The 18,435-nt window shown below is 36.2% G+C and overlaps 1 protein-coding gene across 4 annotated transcripts in view; it reads left to right on the forward strand.

The window, feature by feature from the left end:
• Positions 1 to 18,435, forward strand: part of ARHGAP21 (Rho GTPase activating protein 21) — a 107,476-nt gene that overhangs the window by 64,955 nt on the left and 24,086 nt on the right. The window contains exons 5-8 of one of the 4 annotated variants that reach the window (XM_030445008.1): positions 2,211 to 2,289; positions 6,353 to 6,407; positions 12,991 to 13,020; positions 14,486 to 16,436. In XM_030445008.1, the coding sequence (XP_030300868.1) occupies positions 2,211 to 2,289; positions 6,353 to 6,407; positions 12,991 to 13,020; positions 14,486 to 16,436 (2,115 nt within the window). The remainder of the gene's footprint in view (positions 1 to 2,210; positions 2,290 to 6,352; positions 6,408 to 12,990; positions 13,021 to 14,485; positions 16,437 to 18,435) is intronic. The other 3 variants (XM_030445009.1, XM_030445011.1, XM_030445010.1) reach the window with 3 other exon arrangements.

The following is an 18,435-nucleotide window of genomic DNA, read 5'->3' on the forward strand; positions in this document are numbered from 1 at the left end:
TTAGGAGCCCAGAATAAAGAACAGAAAATAAATGAGAAAATGCATTTTAAATTACCAGAATATTATTCTGAAACACACTGCTGAAAGCAATTACACCTAATTAGGTCATGCAGCTATTTTTTGTTTAAAGTTTAGGGTGAAATGTGTTACTATATCTCTATCTTGAAGTTACATTATGAAACACTCAGGCAGTGATCAGTAAGGTAGTTTACTTATTTAACCTCTGAATACCAATACTGTATAAACTTCTTATTTTGTAAAATCAACACCATTTTTTTTTTTTTTTTAATTCAACTTGGCTTTGCTCTGTGGTCACACTAATGGAAAGGAAATACTTGAAAATCTATTGAGTTTAGGTAGTTATGTTTGTCAATTCTTACTTTACTTCTGCAGGGTCCTTGAGGCCAAGCTTTGTAATCCAGAATCAGTGAGCTCTATTTCAGGAACCTACTTGGCTGCTACTTACCAGAAAGCTTGGAATGCTCTTGAAAATTTAAGGAATAGATTACAGTATCTTAAATGTAAGACAGTTTATTCTGAGTATTTTTGAATAATCTTGTAAAATCCTTTTTGCTAGATTTAGAAAGATGATGCTTTCTATATTTAACCTCCAAGGTGTTTCATTAAAAAAGAAAGTAACAGTGACATAGGACAAAGTTCAGAGCATATACATACAGTAGTTTTTTGGCAAGAACTATAAGATTTATTTTTTTCTGCAACTTTCTGAATGGGTTTATTTTGGTGTGATACTGAGCATTTAAAATACAACTTTGTTCTCATGAAGGTCCCATTTCTCAACATAATCATGTAAGGTGTCTGTGTGTACAAGAGAGGGATAGAGTTTGCCATCCATCACAGCTGCCTATCATAGAGATTGCTAGTAGCCATTAAATATTACCACCAACCTTCTTTTCATCACTTAAGAAGCACAAGGCAAAACTCTTGAGAGTTATTTCAGGTGAAGTAAAGGATGATAACCAGCTGAAAAAGGGCATATATAAACTTATAAAGTTGAATATTGCACCAATTTAGTTGCATGTTATGTCATGTGGGCAGACCAAATTAGGAACAATCAGTAGATCTGTGGTATTGGTAAGTCTGAAAATCCTTGAAGTCTGTATAGGGAACCTTCACAGAGCAGAAACATTTGGAATGTTACTGCCACCAGATCAGGCAGAGTATTCAGAGTTAACAGCTTTTCCCCTGCTTTGATTCCATCACACCAGAAAGACTGAAAGGGATTCAGTTTCTAAAGCAGCGATGAAAAAGCCCTTCCCTTTGGCTCACTTTGCATGGGTCCTTTAAGTTGTTTCTCCAACAGCTTTCCAAAGCTCCCCAGTTATAATCCTTTAGACCATTTTCTCCTCATTAGTAGGAGAAAGCTACCTTTCAAGCTACCTTTCTTGTCTTCTGATTGAAATGACGAAATGAAGGAATGAGTTGCTTTTTTTTATCAACCAGCTGAAAATAGCTCTACCTGGTGTATTTGCCAGTTGATGAGTGTGCATGAAGCTCTTAATGAGGAATGGGCAACAAATTATTTGGAGAAATCTGATACATGTGATGTCAGGTCTAAAGATTGATCTATATGGATAGGAAGTAATCCATTACACTCTCAAAGATGCATTGAAGAGACAATGATGTCTTGGAAACAACTCCAGATTATTCTGTGGAAGGAGGGAACTAGAGCCTTTCAAAATACTGATTTTTTCATTTCTCCAAAGAAAATAAAAAACTGCAGTATTTTCCACTATTAAAGGAGCTGTAAACAGCTACACCTGGCAATATTCTAAATTAAATTTTTATTTTGTTTTGAGGTTCAGCGCTGGAGTGAAATAATGTCTACTTAAAATTCACTTCAGAATTGGGCAGTTTTCCATAGTACCATACATCAAAAGCTTTATTTTGACAATGGGAAACCTCTGATGAAGCTTATACCTGATTACGGTTTTGTTTATATGAGTTTCCAGGTGATTCTTTTGGAAGCTTAGAAGAAGATACCACATCTGAAAATGCTCTCAGAAAAAAGTAGAAACTTGGCATCCTGTAGATGGTTACATGTATTGTGCATCTTTTTTATTTTTAATTGTTAAAGACAACTAATCTTGAATTTGACATTCATCTTGATGGTTGCGAGGTACAGAGGAAAAAAAATTTAAATTATTAAAAAAATATCTAGAAAACTTAAGCTATAACTTTTTCCTTTACAGGTGACAGAATTATTAAAGTCAATGGAGAAAGTGTTATAGGGAAGACATATTCTCAAGTCATTGCTTTAATACAGAACAGGTAAGACTAGTATTTAATTATGTGCCTCACTTTATTTTTTTTATACTAAGCAGGAAATGACCATTTATGTTAGTTCTGAAAAAGTCATTCTATTTTTAAATATTCCTTAAAACACAGCGAGTTTTATTATTTCTGTTCTCATGTATTTCCTGAATTCCGAGAACGGTTTGAGAGTGGGTGTACCAAATTTTGACAGTCCTTTTATGTCAATACTTATCCCTTGTTAGTAAATCACACTGAGTTCTGTAGAAGAAGGTTATCTGAACTTAAAACACTCATCAGTTCTAAAAGAAAATCAAAATCTACCTTGCTTATGGAATCTGATAACTAGGTATCAGCATTTTGGGCAAAGGAGAAGATTTATACCATCACAGATCTGCAAAACAATTGCAGTACGTCTTGGCTTTCCTCTTGCTTTGCAGCAAATTATGAACCTTGCACAGAGGTGAGAAAACAGTAATGTTTACCACTCCTGCAACTCACAAAGGCTTGTTTAAACATGTCCATACATGAATCTAGGTACTCATTTTCAAGTCTCCTTTCTGCCTCCTTTTTTACAGTTTTCTTGATGTCAATTTCTGTTCCATAGCAAAAAGTTTCCAATATAATAATGAGTTATGTGTAAAAAAATGTGTTATGATAAGTTTGGGAAAATGTTGTCTAAATACATCTCGCATACCACATTGTATTTCTAGTGAATCTTCATGCACTAAGGCTTAGTTATGCTTATAGTTAGCAGGAGGAAAAACAAGGTCTTGATCTTCCTGTTTCATTGGAGTCGTTATTCAAGATTCAAAATACACACATGCCAGGTGCCTTTTTTTTAAAAAAAGGAAACTATTCAAAGGTATGACAGGCAAGGCAGACTGAAATGCATTTTATGTCATTAATATTTTATGTACAAGAGCTGGAAAGATGGGCTTTTTTTTTTTTTTTTAAATGTAACCTTCACTGGATGTAGCACTAGCCATGGATTGTTTTTTCATTTTGTATTTGTATAGGCAGTAATAGTGCAATAATGTATACCCCAAGCACAGGACATTTCATGCCCAACAGGTATATCAGTCAATGAAATCTAATAGTCCAAAAAAGAGAGGAAACAGTCACATCTCCCAGAGGCCCACATGGTCAGAGTTTCTTAACTGCAGGTGTGCCTCATGGCTGTTAGGAATCAAACTGTCCTAGAGGAAAGCAGCCCCTGCCCCCTGTGAATAAACCAGGGACACCTGAAGAAGGCCTTATTAGTGATGATCTAGTGCAGCCAGGAGCCGTGTAGCACACTGCTTCATCTGTCCCCCTGATTTCCATGAGTACACAGAAGATGAAAGAATGCTATTGTTAGTTAGGAGAGGAGAACAATTTGTTGTCTTGAGCCAGATATGTACATCAGAGAAGACTGTAACAAAAGGTTGAGTGTTTTATACAGAAAATACAGCCATCAGGAAGTCTTCAGCTGAACTTCTGAAGATAAGCAGATAAATATTAATTCCTATCCATGGAGAGAACTCAGACTCCAGGTTCCTTGTACCTTACAGGCAGTGCTCCTATGGCTAAAGAATGACCCTTTCTAATTCTTTACTAGAAAGCAGAATTTTTGAGAACGGTTTGTTCTGCATGTAAAGTATTTTATTTCTTGTGCTGCCATTTCATGGAAAGTAAAATTATGTTATGGTATATGCTTCTTGGTGATGATCCTTTTACATTAGATTGCTCTCTGATAGTGTCCACTAGTGGACTTTAGGAGAAGACTATGAAAACACTGAAAGTATAGAGTACTGTTGGGTGAGATATTACTAGCTCATTTTCCAGAAATCTCTGGTTTGAGATCTTGCTGAACTAAAGGTTTTATCTTCATCACTTGATTTAATAGTTCCTTATAGTTTGGTCTTGCTTGAGCTCCTTTTTGAAAACCTGATAAATATAAATTTGACACTCAAAATGTGTACTGAAATTGATTTGCATGGTAGGTATCTCTGAGAATTCACAATATTGTGTCTAATGTTTTTGTGTAAGCTGCCACTTTGTGTGATGATTCTTATTAACACTTTCTAGTTGATATTATGTATTCACACCAGAAGTATTCTTTAATGCTTTTTGTTTCTCTTATGAGAACTGAAAAAAGTTCTTAGAGCACATGACAAAATACAAAGCAGGAAGATCTAAATTGTCTACAGAAGGGTTTGCAGGCAAACTGGGACAGAACAGTTAAGTCATTATTTGAACTATGTGTAAAACATTGTTCCTGAATGGGAACCCTTTCTCCTTTTGTAAGTCTGCTAACAGTGTTATTAAACAGTGCAATGGATGCACACTGATGATTAAACAGTTTTGGTGCATGCCCACCACCACCTCTCAGGGTTTGGTTTTGTTTTGTGTGTGTGTGTTTTGGTTTTTTATTTGGGTTTTTCTTTGTGTGTGTGTGTTTTGGTTTTTAAAAAAGTACTTGTATAAGAATATAAAAGGACTTAAATAGAAGCATTCAGTCAAAATAGGAAATGCTAGTGTATATGGATATTAAAAAGTCAATACTTCAGTGTTTCTTAAATATTCTGAAAAATCTTTACAATGCTTCTGAAGATGTGGGGTTTTTTTTCCTGACTGTACATAGACTTAAAAAGAAAACCTTATTGCTCATTGCTTATTCTTGGGTTTTAAAGCTCAAGTAATTTATGCTGTTTGGAGAACACTTTTTTCCAGAATGAGTAATAGTTTAAGAAGTTTGTGAAACCCTTACTCTTCTATTTTGGATTGCAGCCTTATGTCTGCAGTCTCTAACAAATGGAAAAGGAACCACAAAATAAAAACATTTTTCCTATAAAAGAGCACTAAAAAAATAATCACATTACACTTTTGAGAAGATGAGTTTCCTTTCTGCAGAAATGGGAAACTAATTTTCTTATCAGTGTTTTCATAAGCTGCTCACTGTGCCCTGAAGTTCTTGGCCTGTGTGCTAGTTTTGTCATTGTTCTGAGCAGTACAGATAAGCTAATTACTAGCTTGATACAGCCAGTTAGATTGTATTTTTTTTTAATTGTGCTGGTATTCATCCATTTGTTTAAATATCCCGTCTTCTTGTAACATACAATGTGAGATTTCTAAAGTAACAGTCATAATCTCTTAGTTTTCTATTTTGTGAGCCTAGTTAGAACAGTCTGTAGAAACAATCTCTTTGTAGCCAATTTCTCTCTACCTGTTCCAGTATCAACAGAGTACTCCTCTATCTCTGAGATTACTTATTTCAGCCATTCTGTATCCAATGTTACAAGCTTATACTTCTCTATTGAATGTGAAAATACTTTCTTCTGTACAGTACTAGTGGGGTTTCAGTAGTTTACAATATTTCACTCTGGATAACCAATCCACTGTACATTTGGTGTCCTGATTTTGCCTGCATTTAAAGTGTATTGATTGAACTGTCTGGATTCCTGGACCTTTATGCTGCTGCTGCTTTTGGTTTCAACAGTTCAGAGTAACAAACTCTGCACTTGTATCAGGTGGTTTTCATCCATATTTCAGATGTAGTTTGACTGACTAAATATCATTATGTTGATTCTGCTGGGAGATGATTGGAGCAGAAAGATTAAGTCAGTGCTTGCTTTGCCATTGCCGTGCTTTTCAGATGATGTGGTGATTCCCCAGCAATTTTAAGGAGTACTAACAGACTTCAGTTTTAAATGGAGGAAAGTCAGAAGTTCTAATTTGTGTCCAGATTTGCTACCTTGATTTTTTTTCTGAGAAGCTACAACAACTAAGGTACCTTTGGACTGAAGAATTAAAAAAAAAAAAAAAGCAATAAAACTGTCAAAAACAACAGGTTGGCTTGACAGACTGGTTTTGATGGAAGCAAAGATGTATTCTTGAGTCATATTTCTGTGCTACTCTTATTTGTGAAGGCTCTAATGGATATCAGTATTTCTGTTGTATAAAGCAATTTGACATAGTTGAGCTTGGGAGTTCTTGAATTATTTCAGCCCATGGAAGTTAATGAATCATCTTTGCAACAAGAATTGAATTTTTGTTTTCCAGAAGTTCATGTGTAGTGGTTTTTGTTTCTTTCTTTCAGTGACAGCATATTGGAGCTAAGTGTTATGCCAAAAGATGAGGACATCCTTCAACTGGTATGTTTATGATGCTCATATTCAGACAGTACATTGACTAAAGAAAAATGTCTTGCTGTTGGTTACAAAGTCTTTGAACTGTGCTTCCAGCAAATAATCAAAGAGTTAGCATTTATCTGTCTGTCACTGCTTAGATATTTTCTTTTATTCTTGATATCCTTGAAATGTCAAGGAAATCCAAGTACAGGGGGGATACCTTCTCTACGTGATATTTCTAGCACATTGTTTAAAAAAAAAATCTTGGAAGTATGTTTGTATTTTTGTCAGGTTTTGTGTTAGTTTCTTTATGTTAGAATTTATGAATTGGATTTCTTTCTTTACTAGGTCATCTAATTCTAAAGAAGTTGTGAATCATTACTAAGTTGGAATTTAAAAATTAGTATATGGTGGTTACAGTTAGCTTTTGTTAAAAACTCACTAAATAACAGTGGATCTCCAGGAAAGCAGTAAGATGATGAATGTGCTAAAGGTTATCACCGAATTTTTAAATGGTAACTGCTGTAAATATTTTGTTGCTCTAGTGCCTGCAATTTTCTCAGTCTAAGAGATAACTTACCACCCATTTAGTGTCTCCAAGTCCAAGAGAGCTATGAGTAAAGTAAGTCATGTAAGCACATATTGTGAAGAATGAGAAAAATACCTAATGCCTTGATATGCTCTAGCTGATTTTTAATTGGAAGTAGAGGAAAGAAGAATGACAGGCAGGGTAGAATTTCTGACTGGTAGCTGAAAAATTGTTTTCTAATGCACACAGAAATAGTAAGACTTAGCTTCAAGTAGCAGTTAAGAAAAACCTGTGGGTTTCAATAGATGTTTTCCAGTATTACCAAGAAACTTCTTTTGTACTGAAGCTGGATAGAGGCTAGTATAGGAACTCAGACCAATAAGCCAGGATCATTAGAAGTGATATTTTGAGGTCATCTGATAAGTAAATATTTCAGTAATCCAGTACAGCAAATGTTGGGAGCACAGAGTGAGTTTTGGTTGAATGAATTTAGTGCAAGGTGAAAGCCAGGTTGATTCCTTCCCTCCTTCCCTTCTCTTTTTATATTTGTGATTAGTGCTGTATTAGCTTTTGTGGAAATCTTATGTCTTAAATAAAGTACGAACCTCAGAGCAAATTCTTGTTCCTGAATGAGGTCCAACTCATGTGAGTACATTATAACAATAGTCTCTGTAATAGTAGTGTCAATTTAGATGCAAAGTGAAGAATAAATTGCAAGACACAATGCCATTATTTAGGCTTTTAAAAAATGAATTTTTATTTAGTTGTTATATTAAGAATTTAACTGGTTGTAATGTGTCATAAATTTCACTGTAAATATCTTCAGATGGTTTCAAAGTAAACTTGATATTAAATACTGGTATGCTGTAAAACCAGACTTAACTGGATATTGCAGTAGGAGCTACTGAAAGGTTTATCTAGTGCATTGAGGATGAAATAGTTTCACGATATTTAGGGAACATGCTGGTTGTGTTTGATTTACAGTACTTGGGAATCTACTCCATGGTGGTGATGACTGCTTGCTAGGTTAACTATATAAAGGGCACAGCTGGTTGTTTCTCTTCTTAGTTTGATATTTATAAACCTTGAGTAAAGTCTTCAGAAATATCCGTGTAACCTTTTGATATATTGAATTGACTGAAAACAGGGATTTAAATGCATTCATCAATAGTGACAACGAAGTTGGTCCAATCCACGAGTCACCGACCTGTGTGATATGTGCACACTCCTTCCTTAGGGAATAACGTGACATTTGTGATGTTTGTGTCAGTTGTGTTCATTTAGTAGTGTGATCTCAGAAATGGCATTTTGGGGATGGGGGAAAAGGACATTTAAACCAGCCCTATTCATGACAAAAACTTGAATTCTTGAATATTATGACTCTTGTCAGTAGACTGTGTAGTACCTAGCATGGATGTGTTAGGGTGTCTTTAGTGTGCAGGATTGCAGGACAATTTCTTCCAAGGCATTTTCTTTGAATTTGCTTGTTTGCAAATCATTCCTTGTGCATGTAAAGAGGCATAGAGCTTAAATGTATCTGAGTTTTTAAATGTCAGGCATTTGAAAATATCACTCTTAAAATGGCATCTTCATTATGATCTAAATTGGATGTGCTAATTTGGAAGATTATTTGTAATTAACACATTTATGTTTATATATACGGTCTATTATATGTAAATATATGTAGTTACTAATGAGTAAATATGGGTATCTAGTTTTTATATGTGTCTATAAACACAAACATGCTATAGGTAAGTTATACTAATTTTTCAGCTTTCATGTTCTGGCACAACCCCTGCTACCCTCCCAAAAGCTCATCTTTCCTGACTTTTATCCTATTTTAAGTTTTAAAAAAAATCATTTCCTCATAGGAATATCCCCAAAATGTAACAGTTACTTCTAATTCTAGGTGTTGTCACAATTAAATTTTAGTAGTGTCCAAATCTGCTGAACGATGCCTTAGCGTTCCAGAAACAATTTCATAGCTTCATTTACAAAAAGATTTTATTAGGCATTTTGTGAATAATAGTAATTGTGGAAATAAAAGGAGGATGTATGTGTTTTATATGTTTAGTTCCCTCTTGCATAGCTTTCAATTTACATCTTAATCATTCCTTAAAAGTACAGAAGATTGAAACTGTGGATTGGTAACAAAACTGGCATGTTTGAACAGAAATGTTTCTCTTATCATAGTAAGGGAATATAAAAATCCTAGGTGGGAACAATTAGGTAAGAAACAAAGTCAACTGAACCATAGTTTTTGGGTTTTTTTTTTCTTCTCTCTAGTCAGGTGATATGGACGTTTTCAGTATAATGGGAAATTTAGGAAGAAGAGTTTTCTGGTTTGTCATTTCTGATACTATAAATCTGTGTGGAATTTGGCAGCTCTCAAGACCCTTTAGTACCCTGGAATTTCCAATGGTGTATTAAAAAGAATAAAAAAAATGAAAAATAACGTACATAAGGAAACTTTATCTAGTTAATATGCGCCAGTAACCTTACGTCTCTGATTACAGCTCTGAACATAGTTAGCTTTAACAGTATTGTTTGGGGGTCTTTTTGTTTTTGTTTTATCCTGGCACCATCCAGTTGCATCAGACCTAGGGGAGCAACATGGCTGTTTCATTGGCAAACTGTGAAATATTTTCATTTGCTTTAATTTTATTTAATCGGGATGTTTTCATAAGTAGTTGCATTTAGCCCAGAGCCTTGGAGCATTTGTTTATTTTCACATTTTGTACTGATGCAGTTAGTAATGTGCTCAGAGGTTAATACTGTAGCTCTGGCAGCAAGTACAATGGAAGGGAGGGGGGGGGGGTGTTGTGGAGACATAGTGACCTAGAAGAAGAATATCACAAAAGAGATTTAAACTTTGTTATTTAACATAGTATATGTTGAAAAATAGTGTTTGCATCAACTTGCCTCAATTTACACTAATATTTTCAAGAAATTCTCTTACAGAGCTTGTATTTGGAAACTAAATTTATTGGGCTAAAGGCAGTGAATTTTATATACTAAATTTCACTGCCACTGGGAAGAAAGGGTGTGTGAGGTTATAACGTTTTAAATGATGTTATCTGACTGTAGTGTTTGCTAAGTGTCTCAGAGTAAAATGAAACTACTTGAGCTATATATCACTAGCATTCTTAAAAGAGCAATCTATTACTGGAAAATATTTCCTCTTAAGACAGCTAAAAACTGGTGTGCGTTTCCCATACTCATGCTAAATGTAAATTAGGACGTGGGAAGCAAAGAATGTGGTAGTAAAGGAACATAATCTTAAGAGAAACTGGTTGGAAAAGGACTGAAGAATACCTCAAGCTCAGTCTTGCAAAGTGCTGGCCAGGCACATTAGCTTCTGATTCATCAAAATGCTTATCTCCAATTTTGCAAGTAGTTTGCTTGAATTCAGTGTTGTTATTAATCCTGTAATAAAGCATACTCATCTTCATGGCATATATGCTTTTATGGGTTTGGAATATCAAGTGTAGGGTATATTTTGCTGAAGCTTGAGCAAAGTATGGGGTTTAACAATGATTCCTATGAAGAATACTTGTACATTGGCTGTCGTTATTCTAACATCAGGTGGCATAAAATCAAGTGGGAAAAAAATGCTAGCAAAACCTTTTGTCTGAATTTCAGGTTTAATGAAATATCTTGTAGAATGCTTTAGCTGCTTTACTTTTATTTAACATACAATACCATACCATATGAATATATTGCTTTGCCAGTTAAACCCTTAGTGTGATAATATTTATATAAATTTGCAGTCGGAAGTTAGTTATTTGCCACAAGAGTTTCCAAACCTGATGCAAACAAAACCAGATTACAAGGTGGGGAAGAAATTGTACCAAATAACTGAAAACATGCAGAGTTCTTACTGTAAGTGCCACAGTTTTCTTCTAGTAATTGCTATAAAGCTGTTGTCCATCAAAGCTCTTAATGTCACTCTAAGTTGTTGGTTTGTGTGGTAGGCTTTCCATAGCTGCCATTTTTTGAGAAGGTGGGAAAGAGCTCATAAAACACTACTGCTGGCTTGGGTGGTTTTTTGTTGGTTTTTTTGTGGTGTGGTGGTTTTGTTTTTGTTTTTGTTTTTTTTTTTTTTTTTTTTTTTTTTTTTTTTTTTTTTTTTTTTTTTTTTGTGGTATTGCTGTGGTGTTTTTTTTCGGGTGGAGGGGGTGGCGTTTTGTTTTGTTTTGTTTTTTTTATCATGTGGGAATTTCTGAAAAACTGCTGAGTACCCGGGTCTTGTAGGAATCCAAGAGGCTTGGCTGGTGTCTGAGTCACAAAAGTCACTGATCCGGATATTTAAAAAGAATTAATTTTTAAGGTGGAAGGCTTTTTTATTTTTAAGGCTATTTAAAGATTTAAGTTAAACCCTAATGGCTTTTTAATGTGTATGTTGCAGTCACTTAAAAATTAAGGTGGTATTTCCACATACTGTATAATTTGAGGAACTACTGGGGGAAGGGAGTAATATTCAAACTTTTTTATATGTAGTAGCAAAATATGTATCAAAATAGTGTATGATTGCTAATAAGTATATTGGTGTACTTCACATTTCATAGTCTCTAGTCTCTTCTAAAAATTTAATCATTACCATCTGGTTAAAACAAAATCTTTCCTAGAAAAAAGGCTTATAATATGTCATTCAGCACGGCATTATTTAGAACAGATTCATACATTTAATTGCAAGTCATTTCTCTGTAGGCCCATAATCAGAACTATGAAACAAAGATATTTAATATCCCTTTGTGGAAATGTCACAGCCTCTATTTATAAGCTGTTTCTTGGAAGGAAGTTCAGGTTTGTTACAGTGACTTCCTGGGAAGCAGGTAGAATGAGGTTGAAAAGAGAACTACATTTTCCATCATCAAAACCTTTTTTGCAGTAGCTCTGTGTTGCTGGGACCTGACAGTCCAGCTATACCTGCAGTCATGGGGCCTGAGGCAGGGGGGAAGCCCAGCTGACTCATTTTGGACCCTGTGAAAATGCTGGCTTTTGAAGAAGACATTTTAATATCTGTAATAAATTTTGTCAAGTGGTGAGAACTGATTTGTAATACTCCTTTATAGTCTTCAGCTGTGGTCAGATCACACCAGTTTTGAAATGAAGCCTTTCTGCTGTCAGAGGCAACAGAGCATTGTTACAGACATGTTTTACTAAAACATAAGTGCAGTGTATTTTATAGTGGTGTAATGTGTATCCCGGGTGTTTAAAGTGTTTTATCTATTATGTAAAGTATTAGTTGTTTTTTGATTGAAGGAGATGGAGGGGGGATGTTTTTTTCCTGTTTATTTATCTTGCATGCAACAGTCTCTTGCTCTGTTTTCTGGGTCTTCAGCATATTTTTCAGGTTTTGGCTTTTTTTTATTATTATTTTTTTTTATTATTATTATTTCAAGTAATTCTTATGGCTTATCAAGATCTTAAACAGCTATTTAGCTAAATATTTGGAAGTATTTATCTTTGTATGTTCCTTTCCTCCATTAAATGTGCCAGTGGAAACCTGGCTTTATTTTCACTACGAGTGGAGGAGAAAAAAAAAAACGAATCACATGAGCAGACTGTTTCTGCAGCATCATTCCTCTAATTTCAGATGTACGGCATGAAAGCAGCTGCAGTCAGCTGACAGCTTGTGGTCGTGTTCAGATATATGTGAGGAAGGGGTGTGCTGTTTTAAATGCATAATAAATCCGTTGTTTCGTCACCAGGAAGCAGGGATGGTAGCAGCCCAGGGGAAAGGAGAGACAGTAGAAGGGAAGCCTTGTTGAACGGAGTCAGAGCTCTCTGCAGGCAGCTGTAGGGATGCACCAAGACAAAATGGCACAAATGTATTTTGCCTTCTGTAAGGGCAGAGGATAAATGCAAGGAGTAGATGAAAGCCTCAGATGGACATGCTCACAAGGAGATTGAAGTTATTTTTTATGCTCTACTGCCCGTTGCCTATGTTGGTACCTTCCAGTGAAATCGGTGTAGCTGTATTTTTAGCTTGCTGTATCCAACATCAATATGACAACATAATTCTGTCTTTACATCTGTAAGCAGCTTTTACTATGTTTTCCTGTTTTCTGCCAGCTGCAGTTTACAAAGGATGTCACAGCACTGGTAAGAAATGTACAGTAGCCATTTCTCTGGTTTTGTAAGGCATGTTTTTCTTCATGATTTGTGAGAAACTAGAATATGAAACGGCGAGTTTGCTTGGAAGTAAGCTAGATAGGCTGAGCAGAATTTTATCCATCATGTTAATTTCTTAATTGGTTGTTTATGCCTGTGTTATTTGGTCAGTTTTCTTGCAGTGTGCTTTAATATTTTGCACTTTACTAACGCTCGGTATAACATTGCAGCAATATTGTAAATGCCTCGCCTTCCTCTGTACTTTGCTCTGTATTAATTTTATGGCTGAAGCTGGGCTTTTATAACCTGTCTAGTGTTAAAGCAGGGCACACTGATATTCTGGAATTGAGCATGTTATGATTTGGAGAGGGAATGCTGTGATACGATACCATGCTTAAATGTGTAAAAGCCCTGAGAAATCATTATAATCTTCTGTTGCATTGGCAAGCTCTATGTTGTCTCATTATTTCATTATGTTTAAATTGAACAAAGTCATGCTAAAGTTTTTCAATAACAGGATATTGTTTAAGTGGGATGTGTGCTTTCTCACTGATATATTTGAATGTTCTCTTGATTTCACAATGATAGATGCTGCTTTTCTAAAAGGCTACAGAAACACTAAATGTGATGTAACAGTTATTCTCAGAAGCCAGGCTTTAACATAAAGATGCAGATAAGGATATTAATTAGAGAATTTAGTTTGTGTTTTAACAGTGTACGGACAGTTATGGGTATATATGAATTTTCATACTGTTTGTACCTCAAAGTGTAAATTTTACAAATTATTAATATTTTTTGCAGTAAGATTTATGCCATATACTGGCTGGCTGTAAAATATAAGACTTATAGGGTGTTGGTTCACAACGAAGATTTTACTGCTTCAATTTATTCATTTTATGTTTTGAAACAGTAGCTTTTATGCAGAAGACATCTTAGAGGACTGTGTGCATGTGTATTTGTGTGTACTTTTCACTATATTAAGTGAACAGAGTTTAGAGAATAGAGAAATTTCTAGTGCTAGTTCAATCTACTATGCAGCATTTTGATCTCTCAGTTGCTGTGGAATTCTGGTTTCCGGCAACATGAAGCTTAAACAGGAAGAATGTGTGAAGCATCATGATAGAAAACAAAATCAAGGGGGAGAAAAGTACTGTGTTTTGAGCTCGTGGATTTTGGGAAACCTACCTCTGTGTCCGTCTGCAACATTTCCTAGAATTGGTCATCAGTTAAGTTTTGTTGAGGGAGAGAATATATGTAGTGTTCTTGCTTGTTCTGTTTGTTTACTAAGGGGATGGAATGCTATTTTTATCTTTCTAAGTAACATTTTATCTAAAACAATGGATAATGTGTATTTTGTACTTGTTTCCCTCTCTTGAAGCCTTATAGTGCAAATGCTAGATGGTGAACTTTTCCATCTCCCTCACTACTGAATACTCACTTAATCTTCTGTTCACAGGCGTATTCCCAAGATGCCTACCTGAAAGGCAATGAAGCCTACAGTGGCAATGCCCACAACATACCCGAACCACCACCAATATGTTACCCACGCCTGACATCCACAGCTTCTGTTATGGCACAAGCTGGTGACAAGCTATCTTCTGACTTCTCACTAGGGAAGCAGCAAGTCAGTAGACCTGTACGGGCATTGACACAGCCAGAGAGGGCCTACAGAATGGAAATACAAGTGCCTCCATCACCAACAGACATTGCAAAATCAAATACAGCTGTGTGTGTTTGCAATGAAACTGTAAGGACTGTTATTGTGCCTTCTGAGAAGGCTGTAGATTTGCCATCATGTAGAAATAATCATGCTGGTCCATCACACAGGACAGAGGAAGTAAGATACGGCTTAAAAGATCAAACCAGTCTAAAAGCACGGACTACGTCGCCGTCTTCTTCAGTGTCCACTGCCATCGTACTTCCCCAGACTCCAATAACAAGGCCAGTTGATCCAACTGGAACACTAAGTAAACCTTCAAATTATGTAGTATGTCCTGAAGGAATCCCAAACACTAGATCTCCTGCTCAAGTCACAGAGTCGCCCTCAGTCTCCACTAATCATTACAGTTCTCCAACGTCCCACCAGCATATAGACTGGAAGACCTACAAAACCTACAAAGAGTACATTGATAATAGGCGCATGCACATGTATGGCTCCCGAACAATACAGGAAAGATTGGATAGTTTGAGAGCAGCTTCTCAGAATACAACTGATTATAACCAGGTGGTGCCAAATCGCACTGCTCCACAGGTACGGCGCAGGAGCACCTCTCACGACAGGGTTCCACAGTCTGTTCAGATCCGGCAGAGAAGTGTCTCCCAGGAGAGACTTGAAGATCCTGTGTTGATGAAAGAGTGGCCACGAAGTGCTTCACAAGATACTTTAACTTCATCTTCAGTTAATGCTAAGAATCATAGGGCTCGGTCATGGGATTATCTCAGCAAACAGGGTGAAGTGCTAGAAAATTTTCATTCTGATAATTTGATTGCAGATACTAATGGAGACAGGAGAAAGACTTACAAGTGGACAGGGTTTACTGAACAAGATGATCGGCGAGGTATTTATGAGAGATCTAGACAGCATGCATTTCATATGTCCCTTCGAGGTCAAAATTTTTCAATGGCACCAAGTGCTTATATTTCAGACAACAGGAGAACAGGTAGTAGAGCTTCTCTGCCTGGTTCTCATTTTCAGAAAGTTCCACCAGATATAAAGATGTTGCAGTCTTCTCGAGATTTGCAGACTCCTGGTGGAGTTTTAAAACCTACAGCTGTTTCACAAGAGAGATTGTCTCTCACACCAGCCAGAAGTTCTAAAAGTAGCTCTTTGAAGAACTCTGCTCCCTATGCAGCAAAACCATCTTTTCCCCTTAACCAGGGATTAGATGCTGTTGCCAGCAAAGACCAAAGAACGGTAAATCACTTGCATCAGTGTGGTCTGTTAAACCAACAGTCAAGTATCCGAGCAGAAGGTGCTCTGGATCACAAAACAGTAACTGGCAAAACCATCCAACCCTCCTCTCTGTCTCCAGCTTCCACCAAACTTGTTCACCCAATGAGTGAGAGCTTAACTACCTCTGACAATGTAGATGGTTCCATCAGACAAAAGATTCATGATTTTGAAAGGGAAGATGTCCATGAGCCTGAAATTCTGCAAATGGATGGTCAGGAAAATGACAAAGACAGAGTGGTCATGCGAGACAAATCACCCTCTGGCCACCAAACTCCACAGCCTTTGAGGCATCATTCCTACATTCTTGCTGTAAATGACCAAGAAGCAGCCTCAGACACCACCTGTTGGTTACCTAATGATGCTCGGAGAGAAGTCCACATAAAAAGAATAGAAGAAAGGAAAGCATCAGGTTCCAGCCCACCTGGTGACTCCTTGGCTTCTATTCCATTTATTGGTGAGTTAAACTATTGCAGTTTACATCAAATTCTTTTCTCTGCTAAAGATGATGGAGAGCATCTTGCTAAGTGTATGACTGCTGTTTCTGTAAACCCTGAGGACAAGGAGCATGGGGGCTGTTTTCTCATGTAGAGTAATACTAGCCTGGTGAAACAAAGTTTTTTGTTGGTGGTGAGGGGTTTTGTTTGTTTGTTTTTTGTTTTTTTTTGTCATGGAGTATCAGTGTGAAAAAAGATGACAGTGATGTAATATTTTTCTAGACTTTTTCTTAACCCCCTGGAGAGAAGGCTACCTTATATAACCACATCTGGTTATCACTCCATATAATACTCTGATATTATGTGTGTGACTAATAGCATTAGCATCACCTTTCAAAATATTTTTACCTCTCTGTTATAAACTATATTTGGAATCCAGTAAAGGAAGACTACAGATGTAAATCAAGTAAGTGTAGTTTGTGCAAAAATAAAAAACTTGTCATCAGAACAGGTTAACTGAAAGCTTTCTGAGACGGATATGGAAGAGAGGAAAGCAGTTTCAGGTGAAAGGACAGCAATAAAATGAAGTGAATTTGCTAATGTGGATATGAATTAAAGGGTTTGTAGGACTGGAATGTGAGAAGACACGTTCTCCTGTGGGCTGGAGTTAATTACAGGGAGCTTATAAAGGAGACTGAACATTTTTTGACATAATTTGGAAGAAAAGATAAACAAATGGAAGGATTGTAAGTAGTAGAAAAATAATTAAAAATCCAGTTTTGGATACATGGGGAAATGGAGTCATCTGCTGAAGAGAGAGCTACAGTGGCAGAGCATTTCTGTTCTACTCAAGTGGTCAATGTCTATGTTGTCCTTGCCCCACTGTTGTTCAGTTGAATTTCCTTCAGTTCTGGATGGAGTCTAGGTATTTTCAGGCCTTTTTCCACATGGACTGATTTATACCTGACTGTGTGTACTTCAATAAGTATTCAGAAAATACTGAATTTTGATTTTCAGAGTCATGTACATGAAAAACAACACAATATTTTTCAGTTTTTCTACAGATTAGGTTAAGGACTTACAGATTCGTTGTCTTAGCACTGTTGTCTGCTATTGTGAATATGCAGCAGTTGTTTTTTCCCCTCGAATTATCTGTGAGATCTGCTAGTTTAAATAACAAAAATTAGTGAAGAAACTTTGTGTGCATCAAAGAATGGGAATCATACAAAAGATATAATACCTAAGTTTTTTTTGATAGAACTTAAGATGTAACAAAGATGGTTTCTTAGCTAGCAGGTGGGGTTTATATTTGTTTTCTCTTTTTGAATGGGAATTGTGTAGAATTTTTTGGTTACTAAATGCACTGTAATTTTGAAGTCCTCTTTAGACCCTGTTGATCTTTCTTTAAGGATTACTACAAGTTTGTAAGGTGTGTAGCCCATTTTGGTGCAAGGTTATTTAATACTATGCCTAAAATCAATGTTGGGCCCTCGACTTAAGTTACGTGCAGTATTTGTGTTGTTTAGAACTGCTTGCTGTGGGTTTTCTAATGCAGTACAATTTAAATATATAAAAGTCAGATTAAGTTTGTGTAAAATAAAGCCCAGTCTTTTCTGTGCAATCTCCTGTCTGGATTTTGACAAAGATTTGCCATGAACTCTTACATATGTGGCATGCTTCCAGATTTTAGAGAAATGTGATGATTCAAGTTCAGACAAGCCTTAAACATGGCAATTGTACTGTACTCTGGTAGCAGCTGAACAGGTCAGAAGAAACAAAGTTGGAACCCTCCATTGCAGCCTCTTGGTATAACAGCCCATGGATTGTGAGAGTTCTGAGGAGCTCCTTAGCCTCAGGGACTGGAACTTCCTGAATACTCCAGAAATATTAAAAAGTGGTGCTGCTAGAACAAGGGTATGGTCTGAGCCAATACAGTACTTGTGGCTTCCTTCCTAGCAAGGAATTCTTGTCCTTGTACAGGTGCTGTAAAGAATTTCCACCACAGCTCCAAAACATTGA

This window comes from Calypte anna, chromosome 2 (assembly GCF_003957555.1).
Source record: "Calypte anna isolate BGI_N300 chromosome 2, bCalAnn1_v1.p, whole genome shotgun sequence".
Lineage (NCBI taxonomy): Eukaryota > Metazoa > Chordata > Aves > Apodiformes > Trochilidae > Calypte > Calypte anna.